The sequence below is a fragment of the Hemicordylus capensis genome, chromosome 1, assembly GCF_027244095.1.
Source record: "Hemicordylus capensis ecotype Gifberg chromosome 1, rHemCap1.1.pri, whole genome shotgun sequence".
NCBI classification, from domain to species: domain Eukaryota; kingdom Metazoa; phylum Chordata; class Lepidosauria; order Squamata; family Cordylidae; genus Hemicordylus; species Hemicordylus capensis.
In genome coordinates this window covers 96086606-96103068 of record NC_069657.1, presented here as the reverse complement: position 1 = coordinate 96103068, position 16463 = coordinate 96086606, and the positions used below count along the sequence as shown (strand labels likewise).

At 39.0% G+C, this 16463-nt stretch overlaps 1 protein-coding gene across 3 annotated transcripts in view; it reads right to left on the bottom strand.

Moving 5' to 3' along the window:
- Positions 1-16463, bottom strand: part of SLC1A2 (solute carrier family 1 member 2) — a 160971-nt gene that overhangs the window by 957 nt on the left and 143551 nt on the right. For 2 of the 3 annotated variants that reach the window (XM_053282049.1, XM_053282063.1), the window contains exon 11: positions 149-15547. In XM_053282049.1, the coding sequence (XP_053138024.1) occupies positions 15473-15547 (75 nt within the window). In that variant the 3' untranslated portion in view covers positions 149-15472. Of the gene's footprint in view, positions 1-148; positions 15548-16463 lie in introns of those variants that run through there. The other variant, XR_008312740.1, reaches the window with a different exon arrangement.

Genomic DNA, 16463 nt, shown 5'->3' with positions numbered 1-16463 from the left:
TTACCAAGGAGATTCAAACATCTTGCTGATTTAGATCATTTGAGTGAGCTCTGAGATTTTTGCCAGAAGTGTCTTGCACATTCACATCATGTATTCTTCAGAGCTCATATGTAGAAGACTAGTAATAGATCCACACAGATACTAACCATGAAAATTATGCATCCACATTTATTGATGATATGTACATAAAAAGTACAACACTTAGTGAAATATGGTCTTTGCTTATTATTTCCAGTATATAAAGAATGTCCAGTTTTGTTTTATACATAAGTTACAGAAATCAGTTCACACAGTAAGAAAGTATTAAAAGCAAATATTTACTCAAGATATAGCTAAGGTATCTATAAATATATAGATGGAAGATTAGAACTACAAAAAATACGTTCACTCAACGAGGCATTCCTACTACAGTATACAAGAAGGTAACCAGAGTAAATAGGAAGTTTTATCATTTGCAGTCATTAGTCCTTACACAAAATGTGGTACAGGTATACACCATTTCAAGCCCCAGATGAACATTGTCAATCAGTGATGAAGTCCAAGCTCACTATATTTTCTTTTGCACTGATTCTTAGAATGGATCTTGACAGAAATCATGTGTCACCTAGGGAATAGGCAAGAATTTTGACAATGGAATTTGAGAGATTGTGTACACATTCAAGTTTCCCCAAACCATGAGCACAATGGAAAAAGACATATGTGCAGATTCCCTGGAATTGTATTGGACCTCTATTGCTGTATCAGGGTTATAGCATAACCAAGCACTCATGGTCAGGATCCTAATGCTCTGCTAACCTTACACTTTAAATTTGCATGGCAGTTGCTAGAAGTTAATCATAAGAAGAAAGCCAGAATCAACTAAGAGCTGCTGCTGCTGTCTTCCATTTTTAAAAAATAAATCCACAGGAAGTGCCAGATAAATAGTTATATAATATTTTGGGGGTGAAAGCATTAGTGAGTTCTGCATGCAATATGTCACCATTTTAGACCAACCTGGTACAGGGTTAGCAGAGCCAGCCCTTCCTGGAGACAAGATGAGGCAGCTCTTTCATGAATACCTACCTACCTGCCTGCCTCTCCCCTCTCTTTTGTGCTCCTGCCCTACTTCCCATTTCTTTCTTACCCACTTCCATCCGCTGCCTCTGCCTGCTTGTCATCCTACTACCAGGTAAGGGAAAGAAGGAAGAGAGATGTGTGTGCTTCTGGAGAGTAGCATTGAGAAGTAGCTGACATGCAACACGCATCACCAGGTTGAGGGGCAATGGCATATAGCATCAGGTGCTGGTGGAGCTTTGGCTGACCCTAGGCTTCACAGGTAGCATACAGTGATATGTGCTTATCCATGTTACTTTTATGTAAATGCAAAAGGTTACTTTTAACTGTCTGCAGGTGTGAAAGTATCACATCTGCCTATATGCCTTGCCTCTTGGAGGAAAGGTGAAAGACCATAGGGCTCAGATGGTCCTGTCAATTCTTCCTGTAAAAACAGAAGTCTACAAGGCAAAAGCAGAAGACTAGAAAGGGAAGAATGAATACTTTGGGTTAACTGATTAAGCAGATAGTGTCAACAAGAAAAATTCCAAGCTTTAATGGAAAACTACTGGCAGGCAAGGGGCTGTACTATACAAGGACTGAAAAAAGTATGTTTGACAGAAGCCTGATCAAGAGAGATTTAAGCTTTAGAAGGGGGGGATGACAGCTGCTTAGTACTCTGAATGTACATGCCTCGCAAGGAGAAGGTCTCTGGTTCAATCCATAGCACTTCTAGAAAGGGCTGGGGGGAAAACCCCATCTGAAACTAAGCTATACCAGTCATTTTAGAAAATAGACTGACCAATGGCCTGCCTCAGTATAAAGCAGCTTCCTCTGTTTCTATATTCCTAAAAACATCCTGTGGGGCATGGAGAGAAAAGGACACAGGTAAATGCTAAAGATGGAAAGTTGGGTTCTACAGGGGAACTGGGTGGGTTGGGGGAGTTGCAGGGTTGCCCAGCAAGCTTTACAGTAAAGTAATGGGAAAGACACTAGAGCACAATATCCATGGCCTGTATTATCTATACAATAATGCCCAGAGTTCAGGAAATGAACAAGATAAGTGTTAAGTCAGCAAGGTAAATATAACTTCATAGGTATAGCAAAGTCTTGGTGGGAGAGCATATGAAAGTATTTGTGGTTAATTTTTTGAAAATAAAAGCAAAATTGTACTTGGAGTCTACTACAGATCAACAAACCATGAAGAACAAGCTGGATGTTTCCGGAAGAAGAAGAAGAAGAAGAAGAAGAAGAAGAAGAAGAAGAAGAAGAAGAAGAAGAAGAAGAAGAAGAAGAAGAAGAAGAAGAAGAAGTTTATATGTTTGTTTAGTAGTTCAACTACTGTGATCTCTGTTGAGAGACACACTTCACAAAGCATTAAATCTCCAGCAAATTCCCTATGTGTTCCTGACAAGTTATTCTTTCAGAACAAACAAGGGAATCAGCTATCCAGAAGAACTGGCCAATAAGGTTGGAGGGAACTATTCAGTGACCATGAACTATTCAGTGATCAGAACAAGAGGACGATGTGCAGCAAGGTGGATGGACTCAATTACGTCAGCAATGAATGCACCACTGAAAGACCTTAAAGGCCAAGTTGAAGACAGATCATCCTGGAGAGAATCTATCTATGTGGCCGCTAAGAGTTGACACTGACTTGACAGCACTTAATCCATCAATCAATTCAGTGACCATATATTGCTGGAATTCTTGACCTTCTTGAAAACGATAGATGAGCATAGTCAAATATATTCTCTAGATTTCAGGAAAACTGATTTAAATAACCTCATGCACTAGATAGGCTAAAAAGGGAAAGGTGCCCAAGATGGGTGAGAGTTCCTAAAGGAGTTACTCAAGGTACAGTTACAAACTTCAGTGTGAAAGAAAAAGAAAAATGTGGCTGAACAAAAAGCTTAGTGATGAGCTGGATTTTTTTAAAGGGCTTGTCTAAGAAGTGGAAGGAATTATAGGTCACCAAGGATGAATAAGTACATAAGAACAGCCCTGCTGGATCAGGCCCAAGGCCCATCCAGTCCAGCATCCTGTTTCACAGAGTGGCCCTCCAGATGCCGCTGGAAGCCTACAGGCAGAGCATGCCTGCCCTTCCTCCTGCTGTTACTCCCATGCAACCGGTGGATGTGTGTCGCCATGGGTGGATGCTGTGGCAACACATGAGCACAAAAACAAGGTTAACAGCGCGATTGCTCCGTTGACCTCATTTAAGGGGAGGGGAATTTAGTGTGGCTAGCTGTCAGGAGCCACGTGGCTCCCGTTGCAGCACACAATCGCCCAAAAGCGGGCTGGGCTTCTTTAGCCTGCTTTTTGGCGATCATGGGAATAGCCTCAGTATGTGCAGGGGGACTGAGGGACTTGCATGAAAGCACCCTCCTCCCAATTCAAATCAAGAAGCCAAGTGTTGATGAACTCATGCTCTGTCTTGTTTTGACTGAGAGCGAAGGCCTTGCACAGAGTGCACAACAGGGCCTTCTTATGTGCACACTTCATTCGTCAAGATGTCAGCCATTGTTAGGAAAGCTAAAGTTCAGAATGAGTAGAGGCTGCCAGGGGATGCTGAGCAAAAAAAAAAAAAAAAGGACAGTGGGGGGGCCCTTTTGCGGTACATTTGAAGCAAGAGAAAGGAGGAGAAAATGGTACATAGTAAGAATGCTGAAATATTAATGGGTAATGGATAATGAGCCTTATCCACGTGTTATGAGCCCCAGCTGTGCTCATGCTCCATCGCGGCTTTTAGAAAGCTTGTAAAGACTTGGCTTTTTACCCAGGCTTTTACATAATCGTTTTTACTGCTGCTTCAGTGTGTTTTTATCTGTTGTATTGTTTTTATATGTTTTTAGCTTGGTGTTTTTTATTGCTTTTTTATTGTATGTTTTAATTTTTGTAAACTGCCTTGGGGTTGTTTTTTAACGAAAGGCGGTATAGAAATGTAAAAATAAATAAATAAATAAAAACTGCAGAAGCGGGGAGGAAGTCCTGCCCTGTGCTGTCATTCAACCCCTCAGGCCAGCCCATCCACTGCTTACAGCCATATTTGTCTGAAGAGGCAGGTTCTGTAAGCTTGATGGCCAGCGCTTCCATGAGCTGCTACCTGTGTGATCCAGGATCAAGGAACTGCTCAAATCCTATTTTGCCTGCAACTTCCTCCAAAAGGAAAACTGTTTGCAACCCCTTGAAAGAGGCGTGAATGGTAGCGGGTCAGAATTGATGAGTTGATTAGGAATTGGACCTATCTACTGTAAATGAGTTCAAGTCTTCAGGGTCAGATGAACTATATCCTAAAGTACTAAAAGAACTTTCTGATATCCTCACAAAGTCCATCATCTTTTGAGAAATCCTGGAGAGCAGGCGAAGTACCACAAGACTAGAGATAAGCTAATATTTGAATCTTTAAAAGGGCAGGGAGAATCTTGAAAACTAGAGACCAGTCAATCTAACTTTGATATCAGAAAAGAGAGCTAGAACTTTATAAAGCAGTCAGTCCAGAACCATCTAGATAATAATGCAGTGATTCACAGAAGCCAGCTACTAATCATTGTAATCTCCTTTTGTAGATGGATTGGTATGTAGTTTTCAAGATTCTAATTTTTCTTTCCACTATACTCCTCACTATTCAGACCTTATCTGGAGTATTGTGTCCAGTTCTATCATGAGACATACTTTAAGAGTAGACCAATTGGAACAGCTTCAGAGAAGGGCAGAGAAGAAGAAGATCAGGGATCTTGAACACAGGTCCTATAAGGAAAGGTTGAAGGAACTCAGTATTTTTAGACTGGAGAAGACTGAGGGGGACAGGATATCATTCTTCATGCACCTGAAGAGCTGTCACAGAAGAGGGCAAAGACATGTTCTCTGTTGTTGCAGAGGGAAGGACAAGATCTAATGGGCTGAAGTTAAAGAAAGGTAATTTTGGTTGAACATTATAAGAAACTTTTAAACAATGAGAAAAGTTTGACAATAGAATCCCATCACCTAGGGGTGGTGCTAGGCTGATCAGCCATCTCACAGTAATGTTCTTGCTCTGGCCTTTGGCCTACAAGGCTCCCTTCAACTGTATGGATCTATTATTCAATCTACATGATCTAATTTAAAAACATTTTGGTTCCTTTCTGATTTTTCCAGGTCTGTCTAGTATAAGTTGCATAATATAATGCCTTTACATTTACATTTTTGTTAACAGATAATACTAATAGCCTAAAGCAGTGTTCTTCATTGCAAAGCTTGGGAGCCAGAGGTGACTCTCATCGACCCTAAGTGCAGCTTCCTGACTAATTGTTGATTAGGCCTGTGCAGAGCTTCAGCCAAAGCTGAATATTGGCACCATACGGAAGTGACCATCTCCACGGCTCAGCACCAGCTGGGCTCCTTTAAGAGAAACAGAGGCCTCATGAGTCCCTGCGTGATCTTGGAGGATGTGCATGGAGTGCTGGGAAGTGCAGTCCTTCCCAGCACTTTCTTCACAGAGCTTTATGGGGGAAATGCTCAGAATGACTACACTTCCCAGCATTCTGTGCACACCTTACAAGAGAGAATTACTGACCTTCCCAGCACTTACACCACAAAGCTCTGTGAGTAAAGTAGTACACATCCCAGCACTCTATGCACATTCCAGTATGGTGCTGGAGGTTGATAGGGCTCTCTTTCTCTGAAAGGGTGGGTGCTGGAAAAGTGCAGCACTGGGTAGCGGTCAGTGTAGGGGGGAAATGGCTCTTACATTGAAGATTTTTTGGCAAAGTGGCCCCCACTTCAAAAATAGTGAAGATCACAGGCCTAAAGGATTGGTTCTTGTCCATATTCTTATAGATATTCATACTGTATGGCAGATGAAGCATTAAGGCATGAAAATTATGAAAAATGTGTTTAAGTGTACACAAAAAGGTATAAAATACACCTCAAACACAATACCTTATGTCTTCTCCCCATATGACATGAATTTGGATTTGTGGTTATATTTTCATTTTTTCATAATGTGCTGATGTTTAAAAACAAGCAAATGGAAGCAGTATTTGCCCCTGTGCTTTTGGTTAAATCATAAGTATATAGGAATGAAAATGGCCATGTTTGGTGTGCATTCCAGTTTGATCTAAGCTTTAATTTAAAACAGAATGGTAGTTCAATCTATGCAGATTCTTTAACGAAGACTGTTGTCAGTGAGCAAATAAACATCTGAGGAAACTTTGAAATGTTGTTGGGTGACTGTGGATTCCACATTGCAGAGCAAATGTTCAAACTGTGCAACTGCAGAATCCAAAGTAAAGATTACATAAAGGTTGGGTTTTCTTTCTGACCAAGGTGGTAACTGATACAGCAACTACTAATTTCATGTCACTGCATTTCCAACATATCAAGTAAACAGAAGAAGTAACATTAATTGAATAAACTCATCATCATAATACACCTACATTAATTAATTAATGTAGTGGCATTCACAGTGCAGCAAATCCAAGTGACAAATCACATTCACTAAGTGCCAGGGATTTACAAACACACACACACACATACTTACTTTCTTTCTCTCTCACACATAGACATGCTGCTGGTTAGATATATAAAAACAAAAACTAATATATTTACAATGAGTTGGCTGTGATACACGATTTTAACAATTATTCAGATATGACATGCACCAGTATGCGGTTTATATTAACAACATATAAAAATTGTTATCAGACTAGAGATATTATTCTTTTAAATGTCTGGAAATTGATCTACCAACAGTGACCAGACCCAGCCAACCTAACAAAACTTGTTTCAAAACTTGTTATAGTTTCTTTCCAGCTCAGTTGACATTAAGTTAAATCAAATCAAATCACGAATATTAATACTGTATACACAATTTCACTGAAATTACACCAAGATAAACTACATTATCTACACAAAGTGCGGAGAGGCACTGTTCTTCATGCGGAAAAAGACGCATCAAAACTGGTATTCGTACAAGCGTCATGCTTTCACAGCTATTATTATTAGTACTTTGTCTTGCTACTAATTTGGCTCTAATTACAAGAATACCTGAAAATTCGCTTTAAAATATAAGAGGATTACAAAATAAGGATACATCAACATACTTCCTATATGTACATTTTGCTCACCCAAACGCAAGGCATGTACAACAGGTTTTGCAAATTAAATATTCCTGTTTTGTGGATCATTGGTGATTTTGGTACATACCCCCTGTTGTATGCTATGCTGTCAGTGTGCCAAAAGGGGCAACATCTATATTGTATTCCTCAGGTTTTAAGAACTTTTCTTTGCTCATTCATTTGCTTGGCTAATAGCAAGGCCATAAGACTACAGGTATTCTGTAATTAACTGCTAAACAGTTAATAGGGTGGGACTAAAATAGATCACCTTGGTGAAAAATATACTGTGTGCTTTATTACAAATTTTTTAAATGAAGAGGTATTTCTGTATGTGCTATCAATTGACATGGTCCCATAAATGTGTTGTTTGGTCCTTTTGTACAAAGGCAACGATTAAACTCTACAGTTCCTTACATAATCTGCATGTGTATGACTTCATTTTGTTTATTTTAGATTATCTGCTTGGCCATGTATCTCTTGACCAAAATAGGGGGAGAGATATCAAAAAGTAGAAAAGATACAGCAGACAAAGCCGAAGTGCAGTAGTTATTTAATAAATATGTTCTGATGCATTTGGTAATCTTCATCAGCAGAAGTTGTTCAACAGTTAGAAATATATTACATCTCAGTCATATGTGGAGATATATATGCTCTATTCACATCTTACAATAGATGTAATATATATCTAACCCCAATAAGCCAAAATATGCTAGAAATTATTGATCAAATATCTATTTTACATTCCTGATTTTGCTGGACTGTATCCTTTCTTGTACATGTTTAAGCATCCAAAACTAAATTCAAAGTAAATTTGTGAAACTAGATCAGGTAGGACAGGGGTGCTAGGGAACAAAAGATATAGATGACTCAATTATACTGGATCACACCCTATGTATATTGTAGGATGGAGACCCTTCTGAATTCTCCTGGTAAAACCATCAAAAATAATGGATCACTCATCTGTTTATCTGAGAAGTCTAAAAGATTGCTAGAACATCATAGTGTTCCATAATGAACTGCAGCATTTAAGACACCTTGAATTGCTAGTTGTGCTTTGTTTAGAAGTTCTAAATCAAGTTTACAGAGTTAAGTTAATTTAACATAACTTAGATCATTTTCATTCATCTATATATATATATATAAGAAAATCTGCCACTTCCCCTTGAATATGGATTCCCTGTAAGGATATTTGTATGCTCTCTCTGTCTTATAAGATTTTATAGAAAATAGTATAAGAAAATATCTGTATGTCTGTAAATTACAGATACTAAATATGTTGATTCAGTCTACACTGTAGTTTGTGGTTGCTGGAGAAAGTTCCTAATACACATTGCATGTATAAATGGTTACATCAGTGATGAAGTTATATTTAAGAAGTAGAAATACATATTTTTCTCATGCATTCCATAAATTACAGTTCACACTAGGAAGAATTTTTTTGTTGCAGTACTTAAATTATACAGATGCTTGAAGAAAACACTTGGAAAAAGTAAAAAAGAAAAGAAAAATGGAATGTTGGAATCTACAGTACCGACTGAAAAAATCAACTTGCAATCAGGCTTTGCAAATAAGTTTTCAAATCTGTAGAAAACAAATAAAAAATACAAAAGTCCCTGTGGAGTCTAAGTTATGTACAAAACACTGGCCGACACCCTAATGAAGCACTTGTGTAATGAGCAAAGTTGCACATGCTCACAAAGATCATATAGTTATGCTAAAAACTGGGCATCTGTGGAATTACACTATAGCACTCTTGTACACAAGTGAAGGTGCTGAAGTTGTGCAGCTGTTGCGAGGACATGCTTGAACAGACATAGGCTAGGCTAGAATACAAGTTCCGTATTTAGCACAAGTAGCTAGCACAACAGCTTTGTATTAATGCGACGTTCTTCCACAAGCACTACATTCATCAGGACATCAGCCACTATCTGCTAATGGAAAAGATTCACAGCATGAAATTTTGTCAGCATCCCTTGTCTTCAATCTGTATGCATCTTATGATTTTGAACAATATGCTGTTTCTCTAATCCCCAATCCTACATACTTCATTTGGGCATGTCATTGATTTCAATGAATCTTAATTTCAAATAATCTTGATCCAGAGAATGGATCAGTTTTGAATGAATAGATCAGGCCCTCAGTTCAAAGAAATGGGAATCCCTGGGAGCTCCATAGGCACACACCTGGGTTTTTCTTTTATATCTCAATCAGTGTACTGCTCCAGCAGCAATAGGTGAGATACAACAGGATGTATCCACAGAAGGTTAGTCATGACCAAGACTAATTTTATTTGGATACAACCAACCTAGTGAAATTTACATTAAATTTAGATGTAGGAGTTGGCAAAAACTGATTTGGGTAAAAGTCTGCTTCCCATTGGTTATTGCTACTCCAAAACAAACAACTCAGATAACTTGAAGCAACTTAGAGGATGATTTCATTTTGTTACAATGTGAGTAAAACAACCTCTACTAGAATCCAACACCCAAGCAATTGTGTTCTAGACTAGTAAAAAAATATTCTCCTGCATTATTTAGCATAGGAGAGAATAGTTCAGAGAATTCTGTTAAATGTATTGGAGAATATTATTTTACATGTCTAGATTTCACTCTAGGCATGTTGGAAAAGCTTGTGGCAACAAACAATTGGTCTGGTTATAGAATTAGCTTAGACACATATACAGCAACCTGAATGCAATATGTCACACTGAATGGATAACTACACATTTTGGTACTGGATTGGGGAGCAAACCAGTTTAACCCAAGCTGATGACAGATGTGTCAAAATGCAATCCCAGCAACAAGCTGAGTATTACCAGGTTGAATCCTCTAAAGTCAGAAATTTCCAATTGCTTCACTGTGTCTGACTTTACCGGATCAAATCCCTGGATTACATCTAGCAGTAGATGTAATTTTAAATAGAATTTAAAAGATACTATATAAAATGGTGTGAATACTTGTCATGTACTAGAATATCCAATCTGAGTCCTTCTACCCAGTTATTTATGTCTACAGATTTTGTAAAACCTTCCTTGAAACCAGCCCCAAAGCAGTTTACAATAAATTAGAATATAGGAAAAGATAGAAGATATGTGGAAATTGAATGGAAAGAGAATATGAATTGTGATAAAGGGTGAGCACCAACCCTGCAAGACTATCTCTATTCTACTTCATTCCTGCCAAGTTATTTTGCTTCTGTTATGTTGATGCAATCTTCTTTTATAAAGATTTTCCTTGAAATCATGCCTTTAAAAGTTTATAATGAATTAGAGCAATTATGGAAGAAGTAAAAGATGGGTGGAAAGAGAACGGAAAGTGGAAAATGTTGAGCACCAAACTGGAACCGAAATCACACAATTAATTCTAGCTGCAAGGTGTTCAATGCCTTAAATTTCTGTTGCCTTCAGAGAAGTGATTTGTTTTCAGTTCCTTTTTCTAAAGAACTGAGAAAGAAGTAACAGATAATGCAAACTGGACCTGAGTAGAGAGATGCTTTTACCTTTCCCCTGCAAAATGGGTCAAAACTCATTTTGAATCACCCAAATCAGTTTGGGTTATTCGAGGGTGATTCGTCAAGACCACCAGCCAAGCTATCTGTTTCCAACAAATCAATTCAATTATTCTGCAATTCAATTTGAGCTTGAATCGAATAGCAGAATCTGATTTGTGCACTCCTCTAATTCCTTTTTCAAAATAATTGAGGAAAAAAGTAACAGATAATGCAGAATAGCGGTGCAAACTAGTCTGGCCTAGTCCTGAGCAAAGAAACGCTTTCACCTAAAGTGCTAGTGCAAAATTCGTTTTCAATAGGAAAAAATAATAATTAAGCAGCTCACTTAAGCTCAGCTACTTACACCATTTGACTGCAAGGAAAACAGTGAAACAGAAATGAAGGTTTATGAGCATCATTTGGGAAAGCACTAGAACTAAGTAAAAATAGTATTCCTAATAATATTCTATTAGTGATGTGCTAGGACGCTGTTGCAAGACTGGGCAGCACATAGGAAGCAGATGTTTGCAAATAAGACATTGGGCTACAGAGATTATTACTGTTTATTTTATATGCTCCTTTTAGATGCTATGCCTTGTAACAGATATGGAGAAGATAGTATCTCAGACCAGTAGAAAAAGTACACTATAATGAAAAAAAGGAGTGGCATTTGCCAAGGAAAAGCACTGTCCTCTCAGTTGCATTTGTATTTGTTTGTAGGGCTATCCCGACATTATGCTGTATTATTTGTTTGTTTAGTCAATTTCTCCCTTCCTAAAGTGGCCCAGGGCAGTTTACATTAAAATAAAAAACACATCATAAAACAATTTAAAAAACCCATTTAAACCAGATTAAAATTAAAGATAAAATTAGATATCATTAAAAGCCAGGCTTAAAAATGGATCTTTAAGGCTCTCCTGATGGCCAGCAATGAAGATAGTCCTCTTATATCCACTAGGGGTATGCATGGAACCATTCCAAGGAGGTTGCTTCGAACTGAACCACCTGGTCCATGAGCCGTTTAATTAAAACCAGTCGGCAGTTTGGTTCTGCACTATAACCGGGTTGAACCGATTTGGCCCAGTTCTCTATGCTTGTGAAGTGGGATCCGGTAAGGATTCCCCTTTACAAGCAAAAGGGGAAACCCTGTGGGGTTGAAAAGAGAGGGCGGTTGGAAGGTCACCTTATGCGTTGCGGTGGAGGTGCAGTTCCTCAACAGCAGCAGGGCTGCAGCAGCCCCTTGGCCCAACCGGTGCTCCCCCCACCCTCGCTGGCCAGTGGGACGGGTAAGGAGAAATAGATTTGGGTTCAGATGTCTGCATATGTACATGTTTTTGTGTGAATGACTTCACATGTGTTCATTTTTAAAGTGAACTTGGGTACAGGCCTCAAAGGCAGAGTGGAGACAGGAAGTGTACTACTAAATGTGCATTGAACACAATCTGGGAATGACTGCATATGCATACAGATGTGTACATGTGTTCATACTCCACGTTGAATATGATGTTTGAATAGGGCTTGTGTTATGGGATCATTTTTTTTTCTTTGCTTGTTTTCATTTAGCAACCAAACTCACTTCAGATAAGCAAATCATAGTATAATGAGGCAATTCAGGATCTTAGATTTTCCCCAGTGAAATGAAAACACTTTTTGATGGCCAAGCTGACCAACTAACAAGACAACATTCTGTTGCAGAAGTTATATAGCAAATGTGTACAAGCATCCAGCAAAATTGTTGCTTTCCTTTCCATGTGTTTATACTGCAAGAAAAGGAATGTTATAAGACTGAACTTCCCTGAGTTACCAATCATATATAAAAATGTCCCCCAAAGTTTTGTAAAATATTTTCTTTCTTTTTGTAACTATTCAAATATTCTAATTTTGCACATGTACACATGAGTTTCTCTCTGTAACTCGCTGTCAAGCTTGACGAATGCTTTGGAACAGCAGTATATTTCAAATTAGCATTTTTGAAGATGATCCTGTTGCTGGTTCCTTATCCTAATTGTACATTTAAAGGAGAAGTATAAAATGATAGAGGAGAGGTGGTGGTAGAACCATGGAACCAATCACCATGTATCTCACTGATGGTAGGTTAACATGAATAGGTGTGATGGTGCTCATAGAGCTCAACATGGCAGTCTGGAATAATTTGAAAATACTTCACATATCACATCTCCCCCCACCCCCCACTCAATTGATTGACATGAGTTCCACAGCTCAAGGAACTTACACAAAAGGGGAATATTGGATGGAGACATAAAGGGCATTCACAGACTTCCTATTCCCCAAATGACCTATCACTTGACCTAAATGCACACTAAGGACTAAAGTAAAGGGACATGACTCCCTTGAACTGTGTGGGGACTTCTTCAGATGCACTTGAGGAAGGATTGCAGAATATAATTTTGCAGGAAGGATCTAGCCGCAAGAAATTAGATCATATTCTGACTTAACTTACAGATTGTTCTTGCTTCAATAAGTGGTGTACTTTTGTGTATCAGAGTGATCAATTAAAAGTAATATTTGGCAAGTCTGAAATATTATTGGTGGGAACCCATTTGTTCAGACCAAGTGCATCCATTGACAGGATCTCAATCTAATGCTTCAGTCTAATATTTTCAGGCCAAAATGTGAGAAAAGACGTCTGATACTGTAAATAAATGCTCTTAAACAGTAAATAAATAGCTGCTAGATATTAAAACAATGGTAATTGCTTAACATTTGCTTATATAATAGTTTGTGCTTGGCAAAATGAATGTCAATAAGTATTTGCAGGCAGACTTATCTCATTCCTTAAGAAAAGTGTCTTACCCTTCCAAATATCAACAAACAAGGATTAAGATAGTGAGGCTGTTCTCACAAGTAGCCAAGCCTGGGATTGTCTGCCTGTGAGAACCACTGAGATCCATGCAGATCCCGGTTGTACTGCAGCGCTAAACCCAGCACCAAAGCCTGGCTCTTAACCGAGGTTCAGGGATCGTGTGTCCATCCGAGCTGCTTTCAGCTCACGCTGACACAGGTGGCTAGAGTGCCCATCTCCTGGGGGAATCCCTCAGAGCACTCAGTGCTCGGAGCACAGTGCACTGTTGGATTCGCGGAGGCCAGGACAACAAGACTTGGCTTCTGTTTTCCTGCGCTGCTCTCGGCAGCGCTGGTCATGTGGGCATGCGGCTTGCATGCCGGTGGGGCTTGGAGTGGTCATCTGGTGAAAGGTAGGTTCATCCCTGTCTTTCTGCTGCTCGCCCAACAACGCATGCAGTCACAGTTGTGTGAAGAGCTCCACTATTTGCTGAGCTAGAGGTTCTGGAATAGTAACAGCACTGTCTACTGTGTACATCTATGGTATCTTTAATGGCCTGACAGACAAATGTACACCCAACCAGGCATCCTCATAATAAAGTGAACTGAGGCAGTCACCTCAAGGAGCAGATGATCAGGAAGCAGGGGGCAGCAGTGCTGCCAACCACTGCATCCCCACCCTTTTTCACTGCCACATCTCCCCACACACACCTTCTCCTACCTGCCACTACCGCCGCCACTGCTGCTGGTTGGAGACAGCTTATCCATGTTGGATTTTTATGAAATTTAAGAGGAAGTGTGGAGAGAGGAGAGAGACAGAGATGCTCTAGCCCACCACTGTCCTCCCCTTAAGCCTTCCCTTTTAGGTTGTCCCACTCCTCATTTTCAATTCCACCTAGCTGTGAAAACTCAGAGCGGCTCTGGCTCCTTGCGCTGCAGTCAAGTGGCAGGCCAGTAAGGCGATGGCAGCAGCTCGGAAGGGTGCAAAATGTTGCACCTGCATCAGGTGCCCAAAAGTCCTAGCCTACCCTTGTGCTTGCTTCTTTGCAAAATTAGAATTAGGCTAACTCCACTGAGTTGAATTGCGTAGTTGCTGGGATGGGTTGCTGGCCCTGAAAGCTACAAGGCCTATTTCTTTCTCTAACTCCACAATCCTAAACACACTTCATGAAAGTAAATTCTGTTAACATCCATGGAAAGGAGATCCATGGAAGCGGTCAAATCATGGAAGCAGCAGTGGTGGGTTAATTCATTTTGGAAAGTTAACACAGACAGATAGTATCATGAACCACCAGGCACATTTCCCATGCATTCTGGTTCACAGAACTGGAGCAGAGGAGGAACCTGCAGTGATGAAAATGAAAAACCCTAGGTGTGTGCATAGATCTGGCATTCATGGAGCTCTGGTTCACAGTCAATACATTTAGGACTGGAGTGCCTGTTTAGGGGCTCCCAGAAGCAGCCCTACACCTTTAAAGATATATTGAAGAACAGGGAACTGAGACTGTCATATGCCAAGTATTAAAAAGCAAATGTAAAACTTTTACAGTAATAATATATTACAGTTCCACAGTGCTAACAGTATTCAATATGCACCAAGGTGCTGGTTCACATGTACAGCAGAAGAGGCAATGCAAATACTGTATGGTTTACACAATACTGCATGTTTATCATTAGCCTAAGTCCCTACAGCAAGTCTGCCATCTTGGCTTTTTATTCTTTCCTCTTTGCAGCATGTACATTCTCTGTGTCTTGAGTGAAAAGGGGAAGACCAGCTAAAAAGCAGCTCTTAAACCAACTGAGTGTCTTCCATCTGTTTCAATTCAAATGGTAACACAAGTTAGACAGACGATTGTGAATTATTCGGAAAAGATGCTAAAGAAACAATGACTTGTGTGAGTGTTTCTGAGTTTACGTTAACAGCATTAAGGAAGCAGATACTTTTTATGCTAAATGAAACGAGCAAAAAAAATCTTCTTTAAACTTGATATCAGCTTTACCATAAGACAACTTCTGGGGCTCATGAAAGATGGACCTGGGTTGTTTCTCCCTTATTTCTCATGTTTCCAAGGTTCTTCTTCAACAGCACTGAAGTCTGCAGATTTACCATTGGTTGCCAGGGTTACCTGCAAGTAATTATCATCAACATCTAGCTTAAAAGTCAAGGCACTTTTGGAAGTAAAGTCATCAATTAAACAGAATATTTACACAATTTACATTAAATTCATGTGTGCAAATATACATATGTGTTTTTATTTTTTACTGAATAAGTTATGCCCTTTCAATTCTTCTTGATCTGTAGGAAGAACTTAAAATTACAATAGTATTCTTTCTGCAAAGCAGAACGTGGGTAAAATAGAAATCAGGTCTATAGGCCCAAAGTGCACATGTACACATATATGTGAATGTACACAGAATTATATGCCCACAGTAAACAGTGGAATTGATTATCCACAAGAAAATATTGGAATACGTTGTTATTTCAGGTAATGTATTCACTCCTATGACTGTGCATAGTAAAGTTGCAGTTACAATCAAGTCAAACAGTTCTTAACAAGACTGCACTTTGCATTCAAAACCACAACAGTCAAATTTAAAGGTTCACATTTCAACATTAACAATAATAATAATGGAAGACCAAGAATGGTCAATGATTCCATAGGAAGTACTGGCTAGTAAGCAACATCTCAGCTATATATATATACATATACATATATATATGTGTGTATGTATATATATATATATATATATATATATATATATATATATATATACACACACACACACACACACACATATATATATATATATATATATATATACACATACATACACACACACACGTATAATCTTTTTCCAGTGCCAATGCATTATGCAGGGCTGGGTGAGCCAAAATGGCTACTGTACTTGTTTAACTAGGCAAAAATGAACTGGACCTTTACACAGTAAGGGAGCCTTTTGTCTAATTCTAAATGGAATCCCATTATTTCCTAGCTTACCTTCCATGAGACTGTCCTCAGCTTCACAAGAAAACTTAAAGAC